General features: G+C 43.4%; 1 protein-coding gene and 1 pseudogene across 6 annotated transcripts in view; both read right to left on the minus strand.

The window, feature by feature from the left end:
• Positions 1 to 8,870, minus strand: part of Piwil2 (piwi-like RNA-mediated gene silencing 2) — a 66,603-nt gene extending 57,733 nt beyond the window's left edge. For 2 of the 6 annotated variants that reach the window (XR_015638033.1, XM_087585788.1), the window contains exons 1-6: positions 8,430 to 8,600; positions 5,914 to 6,150; positions 3,082 to 3,169; positions 2,814 to 2,952; positions 1,558 to 1,764; positions 735 to 845 (exon numbers count right to left, since the gene is read on the minus strand). Coding sequence is in view for 4 of the 6 variants with exons in the window: in XM_087585788.1 (XP_087441914.1) it covers positions 735 to 845; positions 1,558 to 1,764; positions 2,814 to 2,952; positions 3,082 to 3,169; positions 5,914 to 6,105 (737 nt within the window). In the remaining 2 variants the exon portion in view is untranslated. Of the gene's footprint in view, positions 1 to 734; positions 846 to 1,557; positions 1,765 to 2,813; positions 2,953 to 3,081; positions 3,170 to 5,913; positions 6,151 to 8,429; positions 8,601 to 8,791 lie in introns of those variants that run through there. The other 4 variants (XR_015638032.1, XM_087585787.1, XM_087585789.1 and 1 more) reach the window with 4 other exon arrangements.
• Positions 2,271 to 2,361, minus strand: LOC120097212 (small nucleolar RNA SNORA70; annotated as a pseudogene).
• Positions 8,871 to 21,577: the final 12,707 nt, after the last annotated feature.

Raw genomic sequence — 21,577 nt, forward strand, 5'->3', positions numbered from 1 at the left:
AACTGAGTTTATTTTTTAACATTTATTTTATTGTTTATTTTTATTTAACATTTATTTATTTTTATTACTTTTAATCATTTGTATGTGTATGTGTCTGTGTTTAGGTATGATGTTAGATCTACCTAGAGCTGGACTTACAGCTGGTTATGAGCTATCCAAGAGGGGAGCTAGGAACCAAACTCAGTCCTCTGCAAGAACAGTACTTGCTGTTAAGCACTGAGTCATCTCTCTATCCTGGACTGTCACTGGAGAGACACTAATGTCGGTATGATAATGTATGTACAGGAGGATCCAGGCTTCTGAGTTATGAATCTTCAACAAGTGGTAGGAGTTTAATAAAAGGAATAAAAATACAAAGATGAGCCAAGAGGTGATGGAAGGGTGCTAGGTGCTGCTCAGCAATGGAGCACTTGCCCAGCATATGTGGGGCCCTGGGCTCAGGCATCAAACATCCAGAAAGACAGAAATGGCCATGGAAGAGCCATGCAAGCCACAGGCCCTGAGGTTACAGCCCATTACTCCCACATTAAATCCATTTCTAGCTTCATAGCACATGCCTGAACCTATTAAATCAAAACCTGAATCAGGAAAAGCACTGTGGACTTCCTCCCAGAACCTTGAGTACAGGCTTATTGCGTGGGGACTCATCAGGAGTAATTCAGAGCAGTCCTGAGTTATCGAGACCATCCCTGTCCTCTAGGAAGTGCACATGGGAGAAAAACAGCTGTACATACCTGAAAGTTACATGATATTGATAAACTGCTTCGTTATGACACTGGATTTTGATGAGGTTCAGTCCTAAAGACTGAGGTGTTCCTTTTGATCCTTGCTTGACCAAAAGCTCTCTGGGGGGAAAAAAGGGAAAGAAAAAGAGAAAGAAAGGGGAAGAGAAAAAAACAAAGCACAAGCCAGGCATGATAATATACAACTTAGTTCCATCTACTCTAGAAGCTATGGCAGAAGAAGATCCCTTGAGCCTAGAAGTTCAAAGCCACCTGGGACTACATTAAAAACAAAACAAAACATGTCATATACCCAATAACAAACAAAGTGGAAAGATTTTTTCCACTTACAGATACACAAACTGGGAGTCAAGATATAAAAACACAGCCACATCTAGTTACACAGCAAAGTCATCTGGGCTGCCCTACAAATGGCACCATAATAAACAAGGCCAGCTACTTAAGAACAAAGGATCTGTTCCACAGAGTGAGATGAGGTGTCACTGGTATTCCTTCTAGGTGACTTCCTTATCTTCAACATGACAGGGAACTGTCAATCTCATGTGGAAGGGAAGTGACAAACTGTGAGTCTGATTACTGGGGACACCCAACTGTTTATATTCACTGTTAAACCTACTGTACTTCTTCAGGAATCTATCTCTTCATCTATCTCCTCTCTATCAAAAGGCAAAACACACTCCAGTCCCTATCACCCCAGAACAATGTGGACTCACAGAACAACATCCACATGTCTATCCAGCAGCCCAAGAGCAGGCTGCAGGGAACTCCTCCCTTCCTTGCCATCCCTCCTTCAGAGTAGGTGACCTTAACTCACTTTTCCTTTCGCTCTATAGTCAGGACTGGAGGAGGATCAGAGGAGTGCAGTGAAGTTGGAGACAGAGTTGGAGGCTGGGGCAGCCGAGGGGGATCCCGAGCAGTAAGGCCAAAGGCACTGGGAGGTTTGTCCACTCCTCTGCCTATACTACCAGCTGCTCTTCCCAGTGGTAACAAAGAGACATCAGAACTACCTCTTCCCAGCATTCTGAAATGAGAAAGAGGCAAATCAGGGCTTTTCTAGTCTGCACCACATCTAGACTATCCCCTCGAGTGTATCATTCCCTGTATTTTTTTAAAATTAGATGTGAATTTTATGATTAAGTGGGGTGCAGGACAACACAGAGAAGCCCCCAGTGGTGCATGGCCCACCACTTGCTCAGGGGGTCACTACTGGGGTATATGTGACCTCCAGCCATCCATGATGGGCCCTGTCTCAGCAACCATGTCTTTAAATTCATCTGCATTAAACTTAGAGAAGCATGGATCATCTCTGAGGTTTGGATCTTCTGGCACCCAGGGAACTTGAACTTGGCTCTACACAGAGCCTCAAGGAAATGTTCCTTACTCTGCATTTTGATGTGGATGGACATGATGACCTGGCCAGTGTGAACCCTGGCTACAGTCCTGGGGCTTCCCAAGGGTACCATACATACCTGTCTGGAGCTGAGACTGGAGATAGCATTAAGATCAGAGACTTAAAAGCCTCTACAAAATTGTTCCCAAGGTCCCTTGGGACAACCACGTTGGCAACAGGGTACACATACTCCCAAAGAGGTTGCTCTGTGCAGCCACTGCCCACCATTCTTTTCTTGGAGGGGATGCCCAAAGAAGCCCAAGCTCAGCCTTAGGACTCTCTTCACAAGTCACTCTGGGTATGCCCTCTGAGAGCTGCCTTCCTGGGCAGAACAGAGGGGAGGGAATGTGACTCGTATCTTCTATTAGGGGACCCTATAACAAGTCAAGTGAAACTCTGAGGTGTACAGTAGGAACTAATCTCCCTTCCCAATGACTGCCTAGATAAGCAGCTACCAACTATTCCATGGATGCCTATTTAAAAAATACTCATCTGGGGGTTGGGGATTTAGCTCAGTGGTAGAGCGCTTGCCTAGGAAGCGCAAGGCCCTGGGTTCGGTTCCCAGCTCTGAAAAAAAGAACCAAAAAAAAAAAAAAAAAACCTCATCTGGAGCACACCTGTCCCAGAGCCTCTCTTTGCATCTGACACTTGAAGTTTCAGGACAAAGTGACTTTACCCACCTACTCCATCCAACAGAAGCCTCTGCCAGCTTGCTGTCCCCAGCTGCCAGCACCGAAGGATCAGGCAAAGAGGAACGGGATTCTTCTCTGTCCTTGCGGACTACGTTAGCAGACAAGCCTCGACCTAGAACTCCTCTGCCTGCAAGAGTCAAACCTCAGCTGTTACTGTGAGCTGAGCATGTTGCACAATGAGTCTTCTAAAGACCATTTGGACACAGGAACTAAGCAACCACACATTCCTCAATATTTCCAGTTGACATCTACATACCTAAAGGAGGCACTTCTCGTTTTGAAGGGGCCCGCAATGCTGTGTCAAGACCCATGCCACGAAACATGGACACCAAACCCACAGACTCCTAGGGAAAGGTAATTAATTATTAAGGTTATCCTAAGAAACAGATCCTAGATACAATGGTTTTCTAAACGAAAAATCACCGTCCCCAAACCCTACCAATGTTATAAAAATAAGAGCTATCTGCTGGTAAGATAGTTCTGTACTAATAGAAGAAACTACTAAGGCCTGTTGCCAAACTTGAGAACCTGAGTTTGACCCCTAGAACCCACATGGTGGAAGGAGAGAACCACTCCTACAAGTTGTCCCCTGACCTCCACATGCATGCTGTAGCATGTGTATATGCACACACACACTCCATGCACGTACATATAAAACAAATGCAAAGGTAGTAAAAATTTTTAAAATGGATAAAATACTTCATAAGTTTTTCAGTACTTATTTCCACATCTTATTAGACTTTAAAGTAAATGTAGTTGAGCTAAAATTTAAGTGGATGGAGAGATGGTTCTGCAGCTAAGTGTACTGGCTGTTCTTCCAGAAGACCCAGGCTCAATTCCCAATAACCACATGGCAGCAGAGAATCCAATGCCCTCTTTTACCCACTCTGGCCCCAGGCATATGTGTGGTACACAAAAATTCATGCAGACAAAACACCCAAACACATGAAATAATAAATATACTCTCCCTCTCTGTTCTTCTCCTCTTCTCTCTTTGTGTGCTCACTGTTTCTCCCTTTCTCTCTCTCCTCCCCTCCTCCCTTTCCCCATAGCAACTTCCTTGGTCTTAGTCCTTGGGGCCAGTGGACTTGCCCACATGAGAGCAACTCCCCAATAAGTCTGCCTTTAATATAATCTGGGGGAAAAAAACACTTAAAAAGGTCTACGATTTGGCTAGGCTTGGCAGCATAAAATCATGGCACTCAGAAGGCAGAGGCAGGTGGATTTCTGGGAGTTTGAAGCCAGTCTGGTCTGCACAGTAATTTCACAGGATAGCCAAGGCTATATAGAGAAAGCCTGTCTCAACAACAACAACAACAAATTAATAATAATAATAATAAAACAAAAATATATTAATTGATATACAATATAAAACACCAAAAATAGTTGTGGTTTTTCCAGGCTTTTAATTTTTATTTATTTGAAACAAGGTCTCACTAAGCAGCCCTGGCTGTCCTGGAACTCACTATGTAGACCAGGCTGGCTCACACTCACAGAATCCACCTGCCTCTGCCTTCTTAGTGCTGGAATTAAAGGTGTGCTCCACCAAACCTAGTAAGTTGTATTTTTAAAATATTTATTTTTATCTTACATGTATGACTTGTTTTGCCTGCATGTATCTATGTGCACTATGTGTGCTTGTGCCCGTGGAGGTCAGAAGACGGCATAAGATCCCCCACCACTGAAGTTGCAGACTGTTATAAACCAACAAGTGGGTATAAGAGCAGCAAGTGCTTTTTTTTTTTTTTTTCCCCTTTCTTTTCTTTTTTTTTCGGAGCTGGGGACCAAACCTAGGGCCTTGCACTTGCTAGGCAAGCGCTCTACCACTGAGCCAAATCCCCAACCCCAAGTGCTTTTAACTGTGAGCTTTATCTTCAGTCTTCAGTTTTTGTTTGTTTAGTTGTTTGGTTGGTTGGTTTTATTATTAAATTTAAATTTATTTAATTTTAAAAATTAAAACTATTTTCTATCTTTGTGCATTACTGTAACTGGGAGCATATGTATCACAGAGGGTATATGTACGTTGGAAGACAACCTTGAGGGCAGGCCTGCCTTTCACCTTCGAGACCAGTCCCTCAATCCTTGTTAGCCGGCGCATACACCAGGTTAGCTCGCCTGCAAGCATCTGGATTCTCCCATCTCCACTTCCCAGGTCCCAGGAGGAGTAATGGGGTTAGACATGGGGTTACAGATGAGGACCACTGTGCCCAGCTTTTACATGGCTGCTGGACGTTCGAACTCAGGTCCCTATGTTTACATAGCAAGTGCATCTCCAACTGAGCCTTCTCCCCAGCCTTTTCCAAGGTTATCTAGCTACCTATGTAGCCAAGGTAAAGGGGAACAGGAACACTGGTTAATCAATTTTTCAGAAAAAAAAAAGATCATTTAAGGATATAAGAAGTTTAAGGTTTTGTCTTTTTGACTTTTTAAAGACTGGTCTCAAACTTTCTATATAATCAAAGATGAATAGTGAGCTTGATCCTCCTGTCTCCACCTCCGCAGTGCTAGGATTACAGATTTGTGCATCCACACCTGTTTTTATGGTGTCGGGAACCAATCCTAGGTTCTGTGAATGCCAGGCAGACGCTCCACTAACTGAGCTGCATCCTTGATCCCATCTTGTGGGGTTTTTTGTTTGTTTTTGTTTTTTTCTCTTAAACACTATTCAATGAACCGTATGACTGCACTGCTGCGATAGTCCTGAAAGCTTTCTATTATGCCAGCTACAACTGCTAGGCCAATAAAAGGTACATACAGACAATAAGCATTTCATCTGAATAACCATACAACACTGCTCTCTGCTGTTGTCAACACTACAGCATCAAGCAGAGGAGAATCTCAACACTCAGAAGCAGCAGCTTCTGCTTCTGTTTAACCCCTTAACTACACAGAAAGGATGGCAAACTGGAGAGACAGAGGGTGGAAGATTGAGACTAAAGGCAACCTTAAAACTGCTCCAAGTCCACCTTGTGTTTACCTTGAGGCACTTTCTCTAGGATTTGAATTGCACAACCACAAGATGCAACTACTTGTCAAGACAAACAAACAAACAAAAAATAAAAACAACAGCCCTCTGAAGTGGCCATACCTTTTGTACTGGCTGGAGTGGTGGGCTGGATTCCTCTGGCTTTCTAAACACAAGGCCTCTGCCTGCAGGTCCTGCCCTACCCCAAGCTGGTTCCAAAGGTCTAGGAGCTTGCGGCCAACAGCCTGGCATCCGAACACATTGAGATGGGTGGACTGGAGTAGGCCCCCTGAACAATGGCCGGACAGGATCCATTGAGAGGCAGTAGAAATGACTGTTGGTTCTGTTCCAATTCGTTACCTGTCAGCATTTTCAAAGGATACTGTAAATAGAATCTTTTCCAATGAGAGTTGAGAGATGTATTAATCTATGGCTGTAATACTTCATCAGGAGTCAGTTTAAAACTATGTCCATTAAGCAGAATAATAGTCATAGAGTGTACCCTAGGGTCCAAGACCTGTCTCATTACAGGTTCTTAGCCTGACAATAGTCACAGCTTCTTTCATCTTGTACAATGGGGCTTACATGCCATCAAAAAGTGACTGATTACTACTCAAGTCATATCACCTCCCAGCATGGAGAGGGTAGGTGGACAGGAAGGCCCACCTTCAGTCAAGGAGCTATTGGCAACTGACTGCAGGAGAGGGGGAGTCATTTCTCTTTATCAATATAGCCTCTAGCAAACTGAACGACTGCATATCCAGGAGGGTATGGGAAGCACATATTTGATTTGATGGGTGTTTAAAAAGAAAAGAAGACACAAAGTTGAGCAGATAGGGAACGTTGGGCCTGGAAGGGGCTTGGGGACAGAATGAGGATGATCATAACACATAGGGGTGAAATTCTCTAAGAATGTAAATAAATAAATAAATAAATAAATAAATAAGTAAATAAATAAAGTTCCCACTGTTTATCTTTACTTTCTTCCAAAACAGATTCACAAAGTAGAGGAGATTGGCCAAGTCAGATCAGTGACAAGGCCAGTCTCCTATAACAGATTCATGTCAAAGGTTTCTCTTTTAAAGCAAAAAAATAATAATTCTTGACAGTGGTGGTGCAGGTATTTGATTCCACTAAGAAGGCAGAACCAGGCAGATCTTTGAGTTCAAGGAAAGCCTGGTCTACAGAGGGTTCTAGGATAGCTAGGGGTACACAGAGAAACCCTGTCTCAGAAGAAAAAACAAAGGCTTTTTTTCTTTAGAGGCAGGGCAGAGTTTTGCTATGGAGCCCTACCTGGCTCGGAACTCTTGACACCCTCCTGCCTCAGGCTCCCAAGTGCTGGGATAACAGGTATGTGCCACACCACACCTGTCTTATTTTTGAGAAAGTGTCTTGCTGTATAGCTCAGGCAGGCCTTGAACTTGCAATCTTCCTGTGTGCTGGGATTACAGAAATAAGCTCCTGTGTCCCACTAAGCCTCCTGTCTGAGCTAAGAACATTCTAAGCACTTCCCACTAACCAAAGCTCCTTGAGCTTCTCTACCTAAACAACCTCTCAGGGACCCGCCCATCAATTAACCACCCATTGTAGAAAGGAACAATTTTTACATATGAGATGGGTTTTGTTGTAGTTAACACCTCCATACCACAAAATTATTCTGCCAACAAGTTATGTTTGGGTTTCGTTTCTTTTCTCCTATATGCTTTTCCCCCTCATCTATAACTCCATTCAACTTATTGGATTTAGTTGCTTTTCTGAATCTTTATCCAGTTTTTTGTTGTTGTTTTTGGTTCTTGGATTTTTGTTGTTGTTGTTGTTTATTTTGTTTTGTTTGTTTTAGAACACCAACAGGCCTGAGGTCTCCAGAGAACAAGCTGCTGTTGTTTTGAGTCTATACTATTTGCTGGCTTGCACGGGTTCCATTGAATTCCTTCCCTCCCCTGCTAACTTAGGGATTTGCTCCTGAACGGGGCTCAACTCTAAGATACCTCAGGCCTCTTCAAAATCGCTTAATAATTTATGGATTTCACGTCTCAACTCTGTAAAAGATTTCTTTATTGCCCTGACCTGCTCCTGATCCCTGAAGAATCTTTTTTCTTTCTTCCTGCTTTCCCTTTTATGCTGGGGAGCAAATTCAAGGCCTTATGTATGTTAAGCATGCATTAGACCTTTGGGCTACACTCCAATCCCAGGAATCTCTTCTGAGCTTTTGAAAACCCGCCGGCAGTATTAGCTAGAGAAATCCAGCCTCACATAGAAAGAAGACAGATACTCAACTCAATTGCTAAAAGTGCTCCTCAGTAGCTTGCCGTTTTTGCCACACCACCCTAGCCTTACCCAAGAATCTAGAAGTCAGTTGCCTAACTGGCACGATGTTACAGCACAAACCTCTTGAATCCATTTTACCCTCCTATATTATCCCATTCACAAACAGGACGTCTCCTGCAGAAGGCCTTTTCTTCAAGTGGGTTTTCTCACAGGGTTAAATCTCAAGCACTGGCAGTGAAGGGTCCCAGGCCAGGCCTATCTGGTCCAGTTCTCCATGTGTGTCCTTTGGGAAGGGGCACTAGGCCTCAGGCCTAACCTGAGGCCAAGTCCGTCAAAGCAAATCCCACCCAAGGTCCACGACAGCAAAGTACCTTTCCACCAACTGGAGTCTTGCCTAGATTTCTTTTTAGGTCTTGTGCCACTGAGCCCCGAAGCGAGTGCTCGCTCGCTCTCTCCTCGAGCCACCTCCTTTCCCTCCTATTCCAGGACCCGCATTCCTCCAACACACTCAGCCTGGAATAACGAATTCCAGTCCACCCTGACCCCGCCCAGACCACCTCGTGCCTGTGGGGGAGGGGCGTGGGGTAGGAGCTGACCCAAGAGGGTGGGAGGGCCCTGGCTCAGAGCGCCCTGCTCACCACCAAGAGCCTGAACTTTTGAAAAAGTCCGTCAAGCCTGCACCAGAGCGCCCTGAATCTTCCTAGCCAGCCACACCTGAGTCTCATCTTCTCACCTGGCCTCGAGTCGTCAGGGCTCTGAAGCACCCTGCCCATGCAGAACACCACCTCATCCGCCACTTGGAATGAACCACGTGCCCTAAGTCCTGATTTCCGGATCGCCTACCCAGGGGCGATGCCCATTGACCAAACAGCCTGCCACTCAAAAGAGTCCATCACCTCATTGGCTCGCCCTTTCATGCAGCCTAGCTATGCGGAGGTTGCTCTCAAAACAGCGCTAGAAGTTATGGGAGTAATTTTAAAGTGAGTTTCAAGGCGTTGCCCTGAATCCCTTTCAGTGGGATGCTCCTGTAAAGAAATTTAGCTGATATGTTCATGTTGATAGTGGCCTGCTCTGTCCTCCCAGATTAAAGGCTCTAAGGTGCAATTGATAAATACCAAAGCTTGATAGCGCTCAGTGGTGGAGCCCTTGTCCAGTTCGGGTCTGCACGGTGGGGGAAAAACAAAACTGTTCTCCAACCCTAATACCATGAGTACTATTCCACCAAGGGAAAAACCCAGTCTTATTTGGAATGGAGATAAAGATGGAAAGTATTGGAACTATCAGCATTTGTTAGGATTCTCTCTGAAGCTGAACAACATCTCTGTTTATGTTCCCTGTTGAGATGCTAAAGTTGCTAATAAATGTTTTAGCTTTAGGGTAGCAATTTTTAAAAAGCACACACAAATACAGCACTTGTCTAATGTATGCAAGGCCCTGTGTACAATCCTCAGCACCTCCAAAAACTAACACTTATAAAGCATACACTATCTCCCCATGTGCATGCCTGTAAGCGAAGGGTTTAGGAGTTACCTGGAAGAGAATGGGGGACAAGGGATGTGAAGAAGGACACCAAGACAAGAGTCTGATCAAGGCGACAATTTTATTTTTCTTCGAGGCTGAATTTATACCATAACATGGGTAACAGAGGGAGGGGGTAAGTAAAAAACATTTACACAGGCTAAGGACACAATATTCGTGTGGTCAGGGAGTAGGCTGATGTTGACAGGTTGTCAGAAAGGTCACAGGTTTGTCATATTATTAGTCAGCAGGACAACTTTATCATATTATTATTTTTCTTGACCACCAGATTTGTATTAGTCTTCTGCAGGTGCTGGGGATTTTCCATGAACCTAGTCATACTTAATTTTAACATCAACAATGGAGGGCTTCAAGGGCATCCTCCCAACACATGACCACAGAGCCAGTGGGGGTGGGTGAGATAAGAATATATTTAATTTGCTGTAATCATTCTACAATGAAATACATTTAAAACAGTACATTGTATCCCCATAAATATATGCAGCGACTTATTCGTCAAAATAGCACACACATATTGCTGAGGTAAAGTATTTTGAGGTAAAGGGCAGATGATATATATTTTTAACTCTTTATTTTATGCATATGAGTACATTGTAGCTGTCTTCAGACCCATCAGAAGAGGGCATTGGATCCCATTACAGATGGTTGTGAGCCACCATGTGGTTTCTGGGAATTGAACTCAGAACCTCTGGAAGAGCTCTTAACCACTGAGCCATCTCTCCAGCCCAGAAAATACATTTTTTAATGGTTTACTTTTATCTTACATACATTAGTGTTTTGCCTACATGTATGTCTGTGTATGTATGTTTGTCTAGGTTGCCAAATCCCCTGGAACTAGAACTACAGACAGTTGTGAGCTGCTGTATGGGTGCTGGGAATTGAACCAGGGTCCTTTGGAAGAGCGCCAGTACTCTTAACATCTGAGCCATCCTTCCAGCCACAGATGATATAACAGAAAACTCATAACCCTGTCAGGCTCTAGAACCTAGGGATGAAAATGGGTCCATAAATATACACAGTACAGTTTTTTCCTAGACATTCGTATACTGTGGCCCTGTAAGAACCATGGACTCTGACTTCACTCTTGTTCTTCAGAAAATAAGATCACAAAGTCACGGCAAGACTGAGCACAGGAAATCACATTACTCTGCTGGCCTAGAAACTACAGAGAGGATTCCATTTAAGTAGACATATAACTTCAACGTCTTAGGCAGAAGTAAGCATAAATCTTCCCAGAAGAAACATACCCATAGCCAGGTCCCCAAAACGCTCACATAAAAGGTGTTAGTAAATGAGTCCACACAAAAGAGTAAAACTAAAATTATGAAGAGATTAGAAGAAACCAACATAAGTGTGTGGTGCCACACAACTGCAACCCTTACCCTTCGTGACTGAGGAGGGAAAGCTCTCAAAAACAAAATTAAAAGAAAACTTATTTGGGGCCAGCAAGATGGTTCATGTAGTAAAGGCACCTGCAGTTAAGTCTGGACCCAAGTTCAAGCACCAGAGCTCAAATGGAGTCAGAGCTGCAGAGACTACTCAATGGCTAAAATCACTGGTTGCACTTCCAGTTCCATGTCCTCTCGTGGGTTAAATTCCCAGCACCCGCATGGTTGCTCACAAGTGTCTGGAACTACAGTCTCAAGGGATATGACACTTTTTTCTGGCCCTTCTAGTCTTTTGGGGAACCACACACATACGGTACACAGACATACATGCTGGCAAAACGCCCATACATATAAGAGGACAGTTGGGATTAATGGTATAAGGTGAGAACAGACTCTTGTTCTCTGCTCTTTACAGGCCTACCAAGACAGGTACCCAGCCATGTGCACACATAAATGTAACACATTTTTAAACTCTTTTCACCAGAAGACAAGGAGAAAAAGGAGGAGGAGGGAAGAAGAGGAAGAGGAAGAAGGAAAGAGGAAGAGGAGGGAAAGAAGAGGAGTTGAGGAGGAGGAGGAGGAGTAGGGGGAGGAGAAGAACAACTACAAACGGTAAACCAGAGTATCCTGCTTAAAGTGGCCCAGCTTACCCACTCTATATTAAAGATGTAAGCAAGATCAAAAGGCTGAATTACCCCCAACTAAACTTTTTATCCGACCTAACAGCCTTCAAATAGAAGTACCAGCTTTTCCCTGCCTTCAGATGCAAAATAAACAAGTGATCATTCTGGGTCTCAAGCCTGCCAGCTGTTGGACTATAACTATCCCATGGTTCTCTTGGCTCCCTTCCCAGCTCTCCTTTTCATCCTGATTAGAAACCAGAGTTACTAAGAGGTAACCAAAGCACCTTTCTCTGTAGTTTAGATAGGATTTGTCTCCATCAAATTCGTCTTCACATCTGATTACTGGACAGGCGAGATGTCCCAGTGGGTGAAGATGTTACATCTAAGCCTAATTGGATCCCAAGGGCCCACGTGGTAGAAGGAGAGAAGTGACTCTCATAAGATGTACTCTGACCTCCACATGTGTGCAGTGGCATGTGTGTACCCCAAACACTGAATGTCATTTAAAAAAATTTTAAAGAAAAAAATGTGGTTTCTAATATGGTTAGTTGGATAGTTCCTGGCAGTACACTCAGTTTCTCAAGTGGCCAAGTGAGTTTTTCACCTATCAGAAAGCAAGTCAGCTGTGACTTTTTTCTCTCACACATGTCTCTATTCACAGATCAACTTTGCCTCCATTATCTGCTTCAGTGGAGCTCCATAGATGCCAGAACTATAACTCAAAATAAATTACTTTCCTTCAGTCCAAGCATTATTTCACAGGAACATAAAACACTAAAATGTTAAGTTGATGTTATCTTAGTCTAGTTATTTCTCACAATCTGTAGGTTGACTGTGCAAGATTGAAGGGAGGGATCTGGTAAGTCTATTCGCTCCCTTTTAGCACTGTGGAAGACATCACATGACAGCACACATGAGAAATAAGATGGGCAACACAGAGAGAGACAGAGAGACAGAGACAGAGAGATAGATACAGAGAGACAGAGAGATCCCTTCTGTGATATTATGAATCTATCAACATACATAACTATTATTAATGGAGTCGGGGCCCTTATGGTCTAATTCTTAAAAAAATAAAACCTCTATCAGCTGACATTTATAAAAAAAAATGAACAACAAATGAACCTTGTCCTTGACAGGGTGTGTATTCCCACACAAAATGTCAGGACCAAGAAGCAAGTTGAGAAGAAAAGAATTTATTCAGCTTACACTTCCACATTGCTGTTCATCACCAAAGGAAGTCACGACAGGAACTCACACAGGGCAGGAACTTGGAGGCAAGAGCTGATGCAGCGGCCATGGAGGGATGCTGCTTACTGGATTGCTTCCCCTGGCTTGCTCAGCTTGCTTTCTTATAGAAGCCAGAACTACCAGCCCAGGGATGGCACCACCCACAATGGGCTGGGTCCTCCCACCTTGATCACTAATTGAGAAAATGCCTTACAGCTGGATCTCATGGAGGCATTTCCTCACCAGAGGCTCCTTTCTCTGTGGTAGCTCCAGCTTGTGTCAGGTTGACACATAAAACCAGCCAGTACAAAGCTTGTGTGTGTTGTGTGGGGGTGCTAATTTCATATTAAAACCATATCACCAGGGTTGGGGATTTAGCTCAGTGGTAGAGCGCTTGCCTAGGAAGCACAAGGCCCTGGGTTCGATCCCCAGCTCCAAAAAAAAAGAACCAAAAAAAAAAAATATCACCAAACTTTGACACCCTCTTGAGGCTACTAGCTCACTACTATGGGTACTTTCTCAGGTTCTATTTTTTGTGACAACATGAATCTGTTTCAAGAGTAGAGTCATGGTGACTACATCACTTCTTATCCGTCCCTGTTTCCCAATACTGCCCTAATGGTAGTTAAATGGTCTCCATGAATTTTTAAAGGGACAGTCAACTAAATCAAAGGTACAGTCAGAAACTGTTTGGAGTTGAATTCTGGAGAGACCACTTCCTCACTCCATAGTACCAGATGTCTGTGTAGAGTAAGTAATGTTTGCTGAAAACCCTGAAAGACTGGAGAGACTACTGTAATCAGAACCTTGCCTTTCTTTGGCTGAAAATGTTTACACGGTTTAAAAATATGGTAAGATTATTTTCAGAAACCATGGTGGGCTGGTCAAAGTCACCTCACTGGACTGGGGCAGCAAGAACAGAACCTGAAAAAGGGCTCACAATACTGATCTTGCAGCCTCCAGACTGTTAAAGGTTGGGATACTATGGTCTTACTATGAAATGAGCCCTTAAAAGGTTCATTTGTTTCAAGGTTGTCAACTGATAGTCCTTTGGAATTGGATCATAAAGTCTCTGGTTTCATTAGTAACAGTAAAATATATTGATGAGTTAATAATTAGTAGCCCTACCAGGAGGTGCCAGAGGCTTAGAAGGTAGAACCTAGTGGGAGGAAGTTGGCTGTTGGGGGTGTTTTGGAACTGGAAAGAAGGCTCAGCAGTTACAGTTAAGAACTGTTGCTCTTGCAGAGGACTAGCATCTACATGTTGTGTCACAACTGTCTGTAACTCCAGTGTCAGAGGATCGGCCATCTTCTTCTGGACTCCCAAGTATTAGGCATATATATGGTGCACTTAAATGCACTCCTACACCGCAAGTAAATATTTTAAAGAACAAGAAGGAAAAAAAAATAGGGGCTGGGGATTTAGCTCAGTGGTAGAGCGCTTACCTAGGAAGTGCAAGGCCCTGGGTTCGGTCCCCAGCTCCAAAAAAAAAGAACCAAAAAAAAAAAAAAAAAAAGAAGAAGGAAAGAAAGAGTCCACCTGTTCCTTCCTGTCCCTGCTCTTCCTCTGCCGTCAAGTGGGCTTCTCTGCTCCACTTCATCTTTTGCATGACATTCTTCCACACTACACACATCCAGAGACAATGGAGTCAGCTTCCTGGACTGTGATCTTTAAGTTCCTTTCGACGGTTTCTACTAAACATGTTTTATTTGTTTTTGTCCTTGCCGTTTTGTTTGTTGAGACAGTTAGTCCTTGCTGTCCAGGAACTTATTCTGTAGACCAGGTTGGCCTGGAACTCAGAGGTCCACCTGCTTCAGCCTCTCAAGTGCTAGGATTAAAGGAATGTGCCACCACAACCTGGCTTCAACAGCAATGAAAGCTAACAAAGAAAAGCTTAAGGACCTCATGTTCTGCCATGTCTCCCTTACCAAGACGCACTTTATGTGTTTGTGTGACACATAAATCTCGTGAATCCCAGACTCATCTTGGTGTGAGGCTAACCTTGAGCTTCTGAACCTAGGATTGTAAGCATGTACTATCACATTGTTCACACAGTGCTGGGGAAATAAACCAGGCTTTGTGCATGCAAGACAAGTGCTCTACCAAATCCATTTTTATTTTGTGTGTATGTGTGGTGTTGGTGGACCTTTAAGATAGAATTGCATTAAGTAAAAGATTTGTACAATAAGAACTTCAAGACTCTGAAGAAAGAAATTGAAGAAGACCTCAGAAGATGGAAAGATCTCCCATGCTCATGGATTGGCAAGATTAATACAGTAAAAATGGCCAGTTTACCAAAAGCGATCTACAGATTCAATGCAATCCCCATCAAAATACCAATCCAATTCTTCAAAGAGTTAGACAGAACAATTTGCAAATTCATCTGGAATAACAAAAAACCCAGGATAGCTAAAACTATCCTCAACAATAAAAGGACTTCAGGGGGAATCACTATCCCTGAACTCAAGCAGTATTACAGAGCAATAGTGATAAAAACTGCATGGTATTGGTACAGAGACAGACAGATAGACCAATGGAACAGAATTGAAGACCCAGAAATAAACCCACACACCTATGGGCACTTGATTTTTGACAAAGGAGCCAAAACCATCAAATGGAAAAAAGATAGCATTTTCAGCAAATGGTGCTGGTTCAACTAGAGGTCAACATGTAGAAGAATGCAGATCGATCCATGCTTATCACCCTGTACAAAGCTTAAGTCCAAGTGGATCAAGAACCTCCACATCAAACCAGATACACTCAAACTAATAGAAGAAAAACTAGGGAAGCATCTGGAACACATGGGCACTGGAAAAAATTTCCTGAACAAAACACCAATGGCTTATGCTCTAAGATCAAGAATCGACAAATGGGATCTCATAAAACTGCAAAGCTTCTGTAAGGCAAAGGACACTGTGGTTAGGACAAAACGGCAACCAACAGATTGGGAAAAGATCTTTACCAATCCTACAACAGATAGAGGCCTTATATTCAAAATATACAAAGAACTCAAGAAGTTAGACCGCAGGGAGACAAATAACCCTATTAAAAAATGGGGTTCAGAGCTAAACAAAGAATTCACAGCTGAGGAATGCCAAATGGCTGAGAAACACCTAAAGAAATGTTCAACATCTTTAGTCATAAGGGAAATGCAAATCAAAACAACCCTGAGATTTCACCTCACACCAGTGAGAATGGCTAAGATCAAAAACTCAGGTGACAGCAGATGCTGGCAAGGACGCGGAGAAAGAGGAACACTCCTCCATTGTTGGTGGGATTGCAGACTGGTACAACCATTCTGGAAATCAGTCTGGAGGTTCCTCAGAAAATTGGACATTGAACTGCCTGAGGATCCAGCTATACCTCTCTTGGGCATATACCCAAAAGATACCCCAACATATAAAAAATATATGTTCATATATTTTTTCCACTATGTTCATAGCAGCCTTATTTATAATAGCCAGAAGCTGGAAAGAACCCAGATGCCCTTCAACAGAGGAATGGATACAGAAAATGTGGTACATCTACACAATGGAATATTACTCAGCTATCAAAAACAATGACTTTATGAAATTCGTAGGCAAATGGTTGGAACTGGAAAATATCATCCTGAGTGAGGTAACCCAATCACAGAAAAACACACATGGTATGCACTCATTGATAAGTGGCTATTAGCCCAAATGCTTGAATTACCCTAGATGCCTAGAACAAATGAAACTCAAGACGGATGATCAAAATGTGAATGCTTCACTCCTTCTTTAAAAGGGGAACAAGAATACCCTTGGCAGGGAATAGAGAGGCAAAGATTAAAACAGACACAGAAGGAACACCCATTCAGAGCCTGCCCCACATGTGGTCCATACATATACAGCCATCCAATTAGACAAGATGGATGAAGCAAAAGAAGTGCAGGCCGACAGGAGCCGGATGTAGATCGCTCCTGAGAGACACAGCCAGAATACAGCAAACACAGAGGCGAGGCGAATGCCAGCAGCAAACCACTGAACTGAGAATAGGACCCCCGTTGAAGGAATCAGAGAAAGAACTAGAAGAGCTTGAAGGGGCTCGAGACCCCATATGTACAACAATGCCAAGCAACCAGAGCTTCCAGGGACTAAGCCACTACCTAAAGACTATACGTGGACTGACCCTGGACTCTAACCTCATAGATAGCAATGAATATCCTAGTAAGAGCACCAGTGGAAGGGGAAGCCCTGGGTCCTGCTAAGACTGAACCCCCAGTGAACTAGATTGTTGGGGGGAGGGCGGCAATGGGGGGAGGATGGGGAGGGGAGCACCCATAAAGAAGGGGAGGGGGAGGGGGATGTTTGCCCGGAAACTGGGAAAGGGAATAACACTCGAAATGTATACAAGAAATACTCAAGTTAATAATAAAAAAAAAAAAAAAGATAGAATTGCATTGTATCCAAAACTGGCCTGGAACTCACTATGTATCCTAGGGTGGCCTTCAACTTACACCAACCCTCCTGCCTCAGTCTCCTGAGTGCTTGGATTACAGGTGTGTCCTATCATGCCTGGTTGACAGTTTGTAACTTATTTTAGACGTTGTAGTTATGTGTTTCATAGGCAGCTCATGCCTATGAAACATGGGTCCTTTACTTGGTGCTCAATCTATGGTGATGGGTGTGCTAGCATGTCTAGGACACAGTGAACCCAAGTAGCAAAGATGACAACCTGGTTGGTACAGCTTCAGCCCATGCTCTGATGCTAGTTAGTTTCACTAGACAATGGCCCTCACTATGGGCAATCTGCAATCAACCCAGATGAGTCTATCAGCTTTGTTTCCATGCTTCAAGTTTCCAAAAAGGGAAATCTTAAACTTGCCAGTCTGTGGTTTTCCAAATGAGAGCCCAAGTGGGTAGGCTAGTGTCAACAGTCCAGTTAGTGCTATGAGAAAAACTTAGAGTTCTGTCATAGTGCAGTTCTGTCATGAGTGGAGAAAACACATCCATTTTCCAATCCACAAGTCTAGAGTGGATGCTACCATAGCAGCCCTTGGGAGCAGTGCTAGTTTCAGCTTAGCAAACAGCAGTGGGCTAGGGTCTGACATATAAGGGAACCTCTGTGAACTTTATGAGACAGTGGCCTTGCTTTGGGCTATGGAACAGAGGGACCAAAGGGACAACTGCCATCTCTCCTCCCAGTCCCCACAGCCATAGAGTTGAATGCTAGGTCATTGTATTGCAATGCCCTGTAACCAAAACACATATGATTTGCACATTGTTATTTCTTTATTCTTTCAACCAGGACAGGCTGACAAATCACTAGATGCTGAATCAGATAGCCCACTCCAAAAGGGGAGCATCTGTCATGAAGTCTTGGCAAGTACAAGTTGGGACACTTTGTCAAGTGTTTTGTTTTTAATAATTATTCATCCATATATGTGTGTGTATATGCTATGGCACATGTGTGGAGGTTGGAGATAGAACACAACTGGTTCTTTCTCCTTCTACCATGTAGATAGGTCCCAGGGATTAAATTTAGGCTTGAGAATAAGCAACAGGTACCTTTACCCACTGAAGCACATCAACACCCTGACCCCATGTGTTAAATTTTAATGAAAGTCTAGAAGCAATCTAGTTGTTTCCAAAGGGGTTATGTCAGCTGGGTGTGGTGGTACAAGTCTCTAATGCCAGCATTTTGAGACAAAGTGAGGATGATTAGGAATTCAAGGCCAGCTTCTACTACACATTAAGTTCAAAGCTGGTCAGAACTACATGAAATCATGTTTCAAAAGACAAAGAAAATAAAAGGGGTACTTTTTATTCCCAGTAGAGGGGCAGCAATTCCCAATGCTACCATAAAAGCACCACCTATGGAGGCTACCCACCTCTAACCATGCTATAAGCAGCAAAGGGCCAACCAAAGACTTAGCTCAGTTACCTACCAGGGTTGTGGGTCCCAAGAATGCAAACACATGTCCATATAAGCAATCCCCACCCGCTAGGATCACTTTGAAATTTATGAGCTCATGTGACACATTGAGGTAAAAGACGGTACCATTTGCACACCCACAGGTATACACAAAGGCTGAACCTGCTCAAAACCCAACCCACAAGGTTGGCCTGATCCTTTCTTCCTCCTGGAAGAGGGAGGGACATTTCAGTTGGACCAATTTTCTCATATTTGTTTAGAAAGATAGGTGTTGACCAAAACACATATGATTTGCACATTATTATTTCTTTATTTTCTTTTTCTTTTTTTCGGAGTGGGGACCGAACCCAGGGCCTTGCACTTGCTAGGCAAGTGCTCTACCACTGAGCTAAATCCCCAACCCCTTCTTTATTCTTTCAACCAGAACTTACTGTGTCCATCATGTGCAAGGAACTATTTTATGTACTAAAATATAATTTATGCTTAAGACTCACCTATGCTCTACACTCATATTCTAGTGGGAATATCAGATAAGAAATGAAAGGAAGGAAAATGCTGTGGAGGAAAAGGGGAGCAGGGAAGAGGAGCAAAAAGCACCAAAGATGTGAGTTTTAGATTTACCTGGACCTAATTGTATAGCCTCAGACTCATACCTCTTGGCTATAGCATAGTAAGTGCTGGCAACAAGCGGAGAGCACCGTACCTGAATTTGCTAGTTTATGTAAAGTGGCCAGGGAATGTCAGAGAACTGAAGGATTTCAGAATAAGACCTAGACACATCTGGGAAAAGTTGAATCTAGACCTGGGGAAAAGACATGGGGGGGGGGGGAGGTGCAGCCCGCTGTGACAGGGCAGCAAGGTCTATGCAGCTGGGACAAGATGCACAAATCTGAGAACGGTTCTATGCTTTATAAAGCATAAGCAAAGTATAAATACTTTGGTTTAATAAAAGCTTGCTGATCACACATGTCTCTTACTGGAACCTAGCTGATACCCAATGTCTTTATTTTCATTCTAATTTAAAAGCAAAAGGGGAAGGGGCAAGACTAGAGAGATACCTCAGAGATTAAGAACATGTATTCTTGCAGCAGACCTGGTCTGGGTTCCCAGGATCCATGTGGTAGCTCCCAACCATTCATAACTCAAGTTGCAGGAAATCTGATGCCCTCTTCTGACCACCACAGACACCAGGCATGCACTCAGTACACCACACATGCACGCACGCGCGCATGCACACGCACACGCAGACAAATCATCACTCAAGTCTTTTTTAAAAAAAATTAAAAGCAAACTAGGGAACTGGTTCAGTGGGTAAAAGTACTTGCTGTACTTGATTACTTCAACCGCACATTAAAAGCAGCAGCAGACACAAGAGATTCTGTATCAACAGGGCATAAAGTTGAGCGCTGACTTCTAAAAATTGTCTTCTGACCTCCACATCTATGTACCCCCAACTTGTGCAACCATTTTAATTAAAAAACAACAACAACAACAACAACACTATACAAAAAGAGCTATGGTGATAACAATCTTCTTTTTTAAAAAATTAAGAAAAGGGGTTGGGGATTTAGCTCAGTGGTAGAGCGCTTGTCTAGCAAGCGCAAGGCCCTGGGTTCGGTCCCCAGCCCCAGAAAAAAAAAAGGAAAAAAAAATTAAGAAAAATAAACTGAGGGAAGACAAGTGTTTTTTTTCCCCCTCTAGGGTTACTCATGGAATTGAAGCCAATCCCAAACCTACAGAGCTGCTTTACACAAAGAAATGAACAAGTCTCTAGTTTTTTCTGTTTCTAACTCAATACATATACACACAGATGCAGGTGGTAATACATTTGCATTCATTTGCACCCTGCCTCCCCACTCCCAGTTATTTGCACATATTTGTTGGTAGAACTGGGTTCTTCGCTTCAGAAGCTCAGCTCAAAGCAGACTGGTCTCACTTTTCCAGCCTCCTACCGATGAGCTCTCTAACTTGTGCATCTGGGACCTAGAGACAGGTGGTGAGAACTAACAGTCGAAAGCTTCACTGTAAAGGCACTTTAAACACTGTGTGAGAAGGCGGTACAAGGGTTTCTGTCCATGGTTGTTGCCTGCCTATACTTAAAGCACTCAGGAGGCCAAAGCAGGGTTGAAACTTTGAGGCCAGACTGAGCTATATAAAGATATTGTCTCACTTTAGGAAAACAAAACAAACAAACAAACAAACAAACAAAAAACCCCAAACAAAACAAAAAAACACTTAAAAATCCCAAAGAACTATGGACTGCAAAATACCAAACACAAGACCATTAGGTTACTCAAGAAGGGGAAAGAAAAAAAGCAGGAGGTTCTGGATCAGAACAGAGGATCCCACAGACACCCAAGGACGGTACATCAGCTATTTAAAAGCACAAAGAGCTAGAGCCCAGAGCTATTTAAAAGCACAAAGAGCTAGAGCCCAGAGCTAACCAAAACTGCCTTAGACCAGAAAGGATTTCTATAGCATACACTCCTAGGGAACCCCTTCTTCTCCTGTTCTCCATGATGAAAACCAGGAATACCACTACCTGACAGAGTGAATGTGAACTTTTGGTTCCAAGACAATAGAGTCACTAGCCCACTTCTTCTCAGTAGCTGGTTGGGTAGCCCAAGAGGCTCTGTAGGAAATGCCCCGGTTGTGCTCAATAAACCAGACCAGAGGAGAAAGGGAAGACAGACTACAAGAAGTAGCTAACAGTTCTAGAGCCACCTGGCAGTCTTCACCGAGTCTGGGCTTCATACTGTAGATGCTACATGCTAGGGTGTGGCTTTGCTCCAACTTGAAAATGCCTCAACCCTGCTGACAATAAAGAAAGGTAGATGTTCTCCC

Source organism: Rattus norvegicus, chromosome 15 (genome assembly GCF_021556685.1).
Source record: "Rattus norvegicus strain SHRSP/BbbUtx chromosome 15, alternate assembly SHRSP_T2T, whole genome shotgun sequence".
In the NCBI taxonomy this organism is placed as follows: domain Eukaryota; kingdom Metazoa; phylum Chordata; class Mammalia; order Rodentia; family Muridae; genus Rattus; species Rattus norvegicus.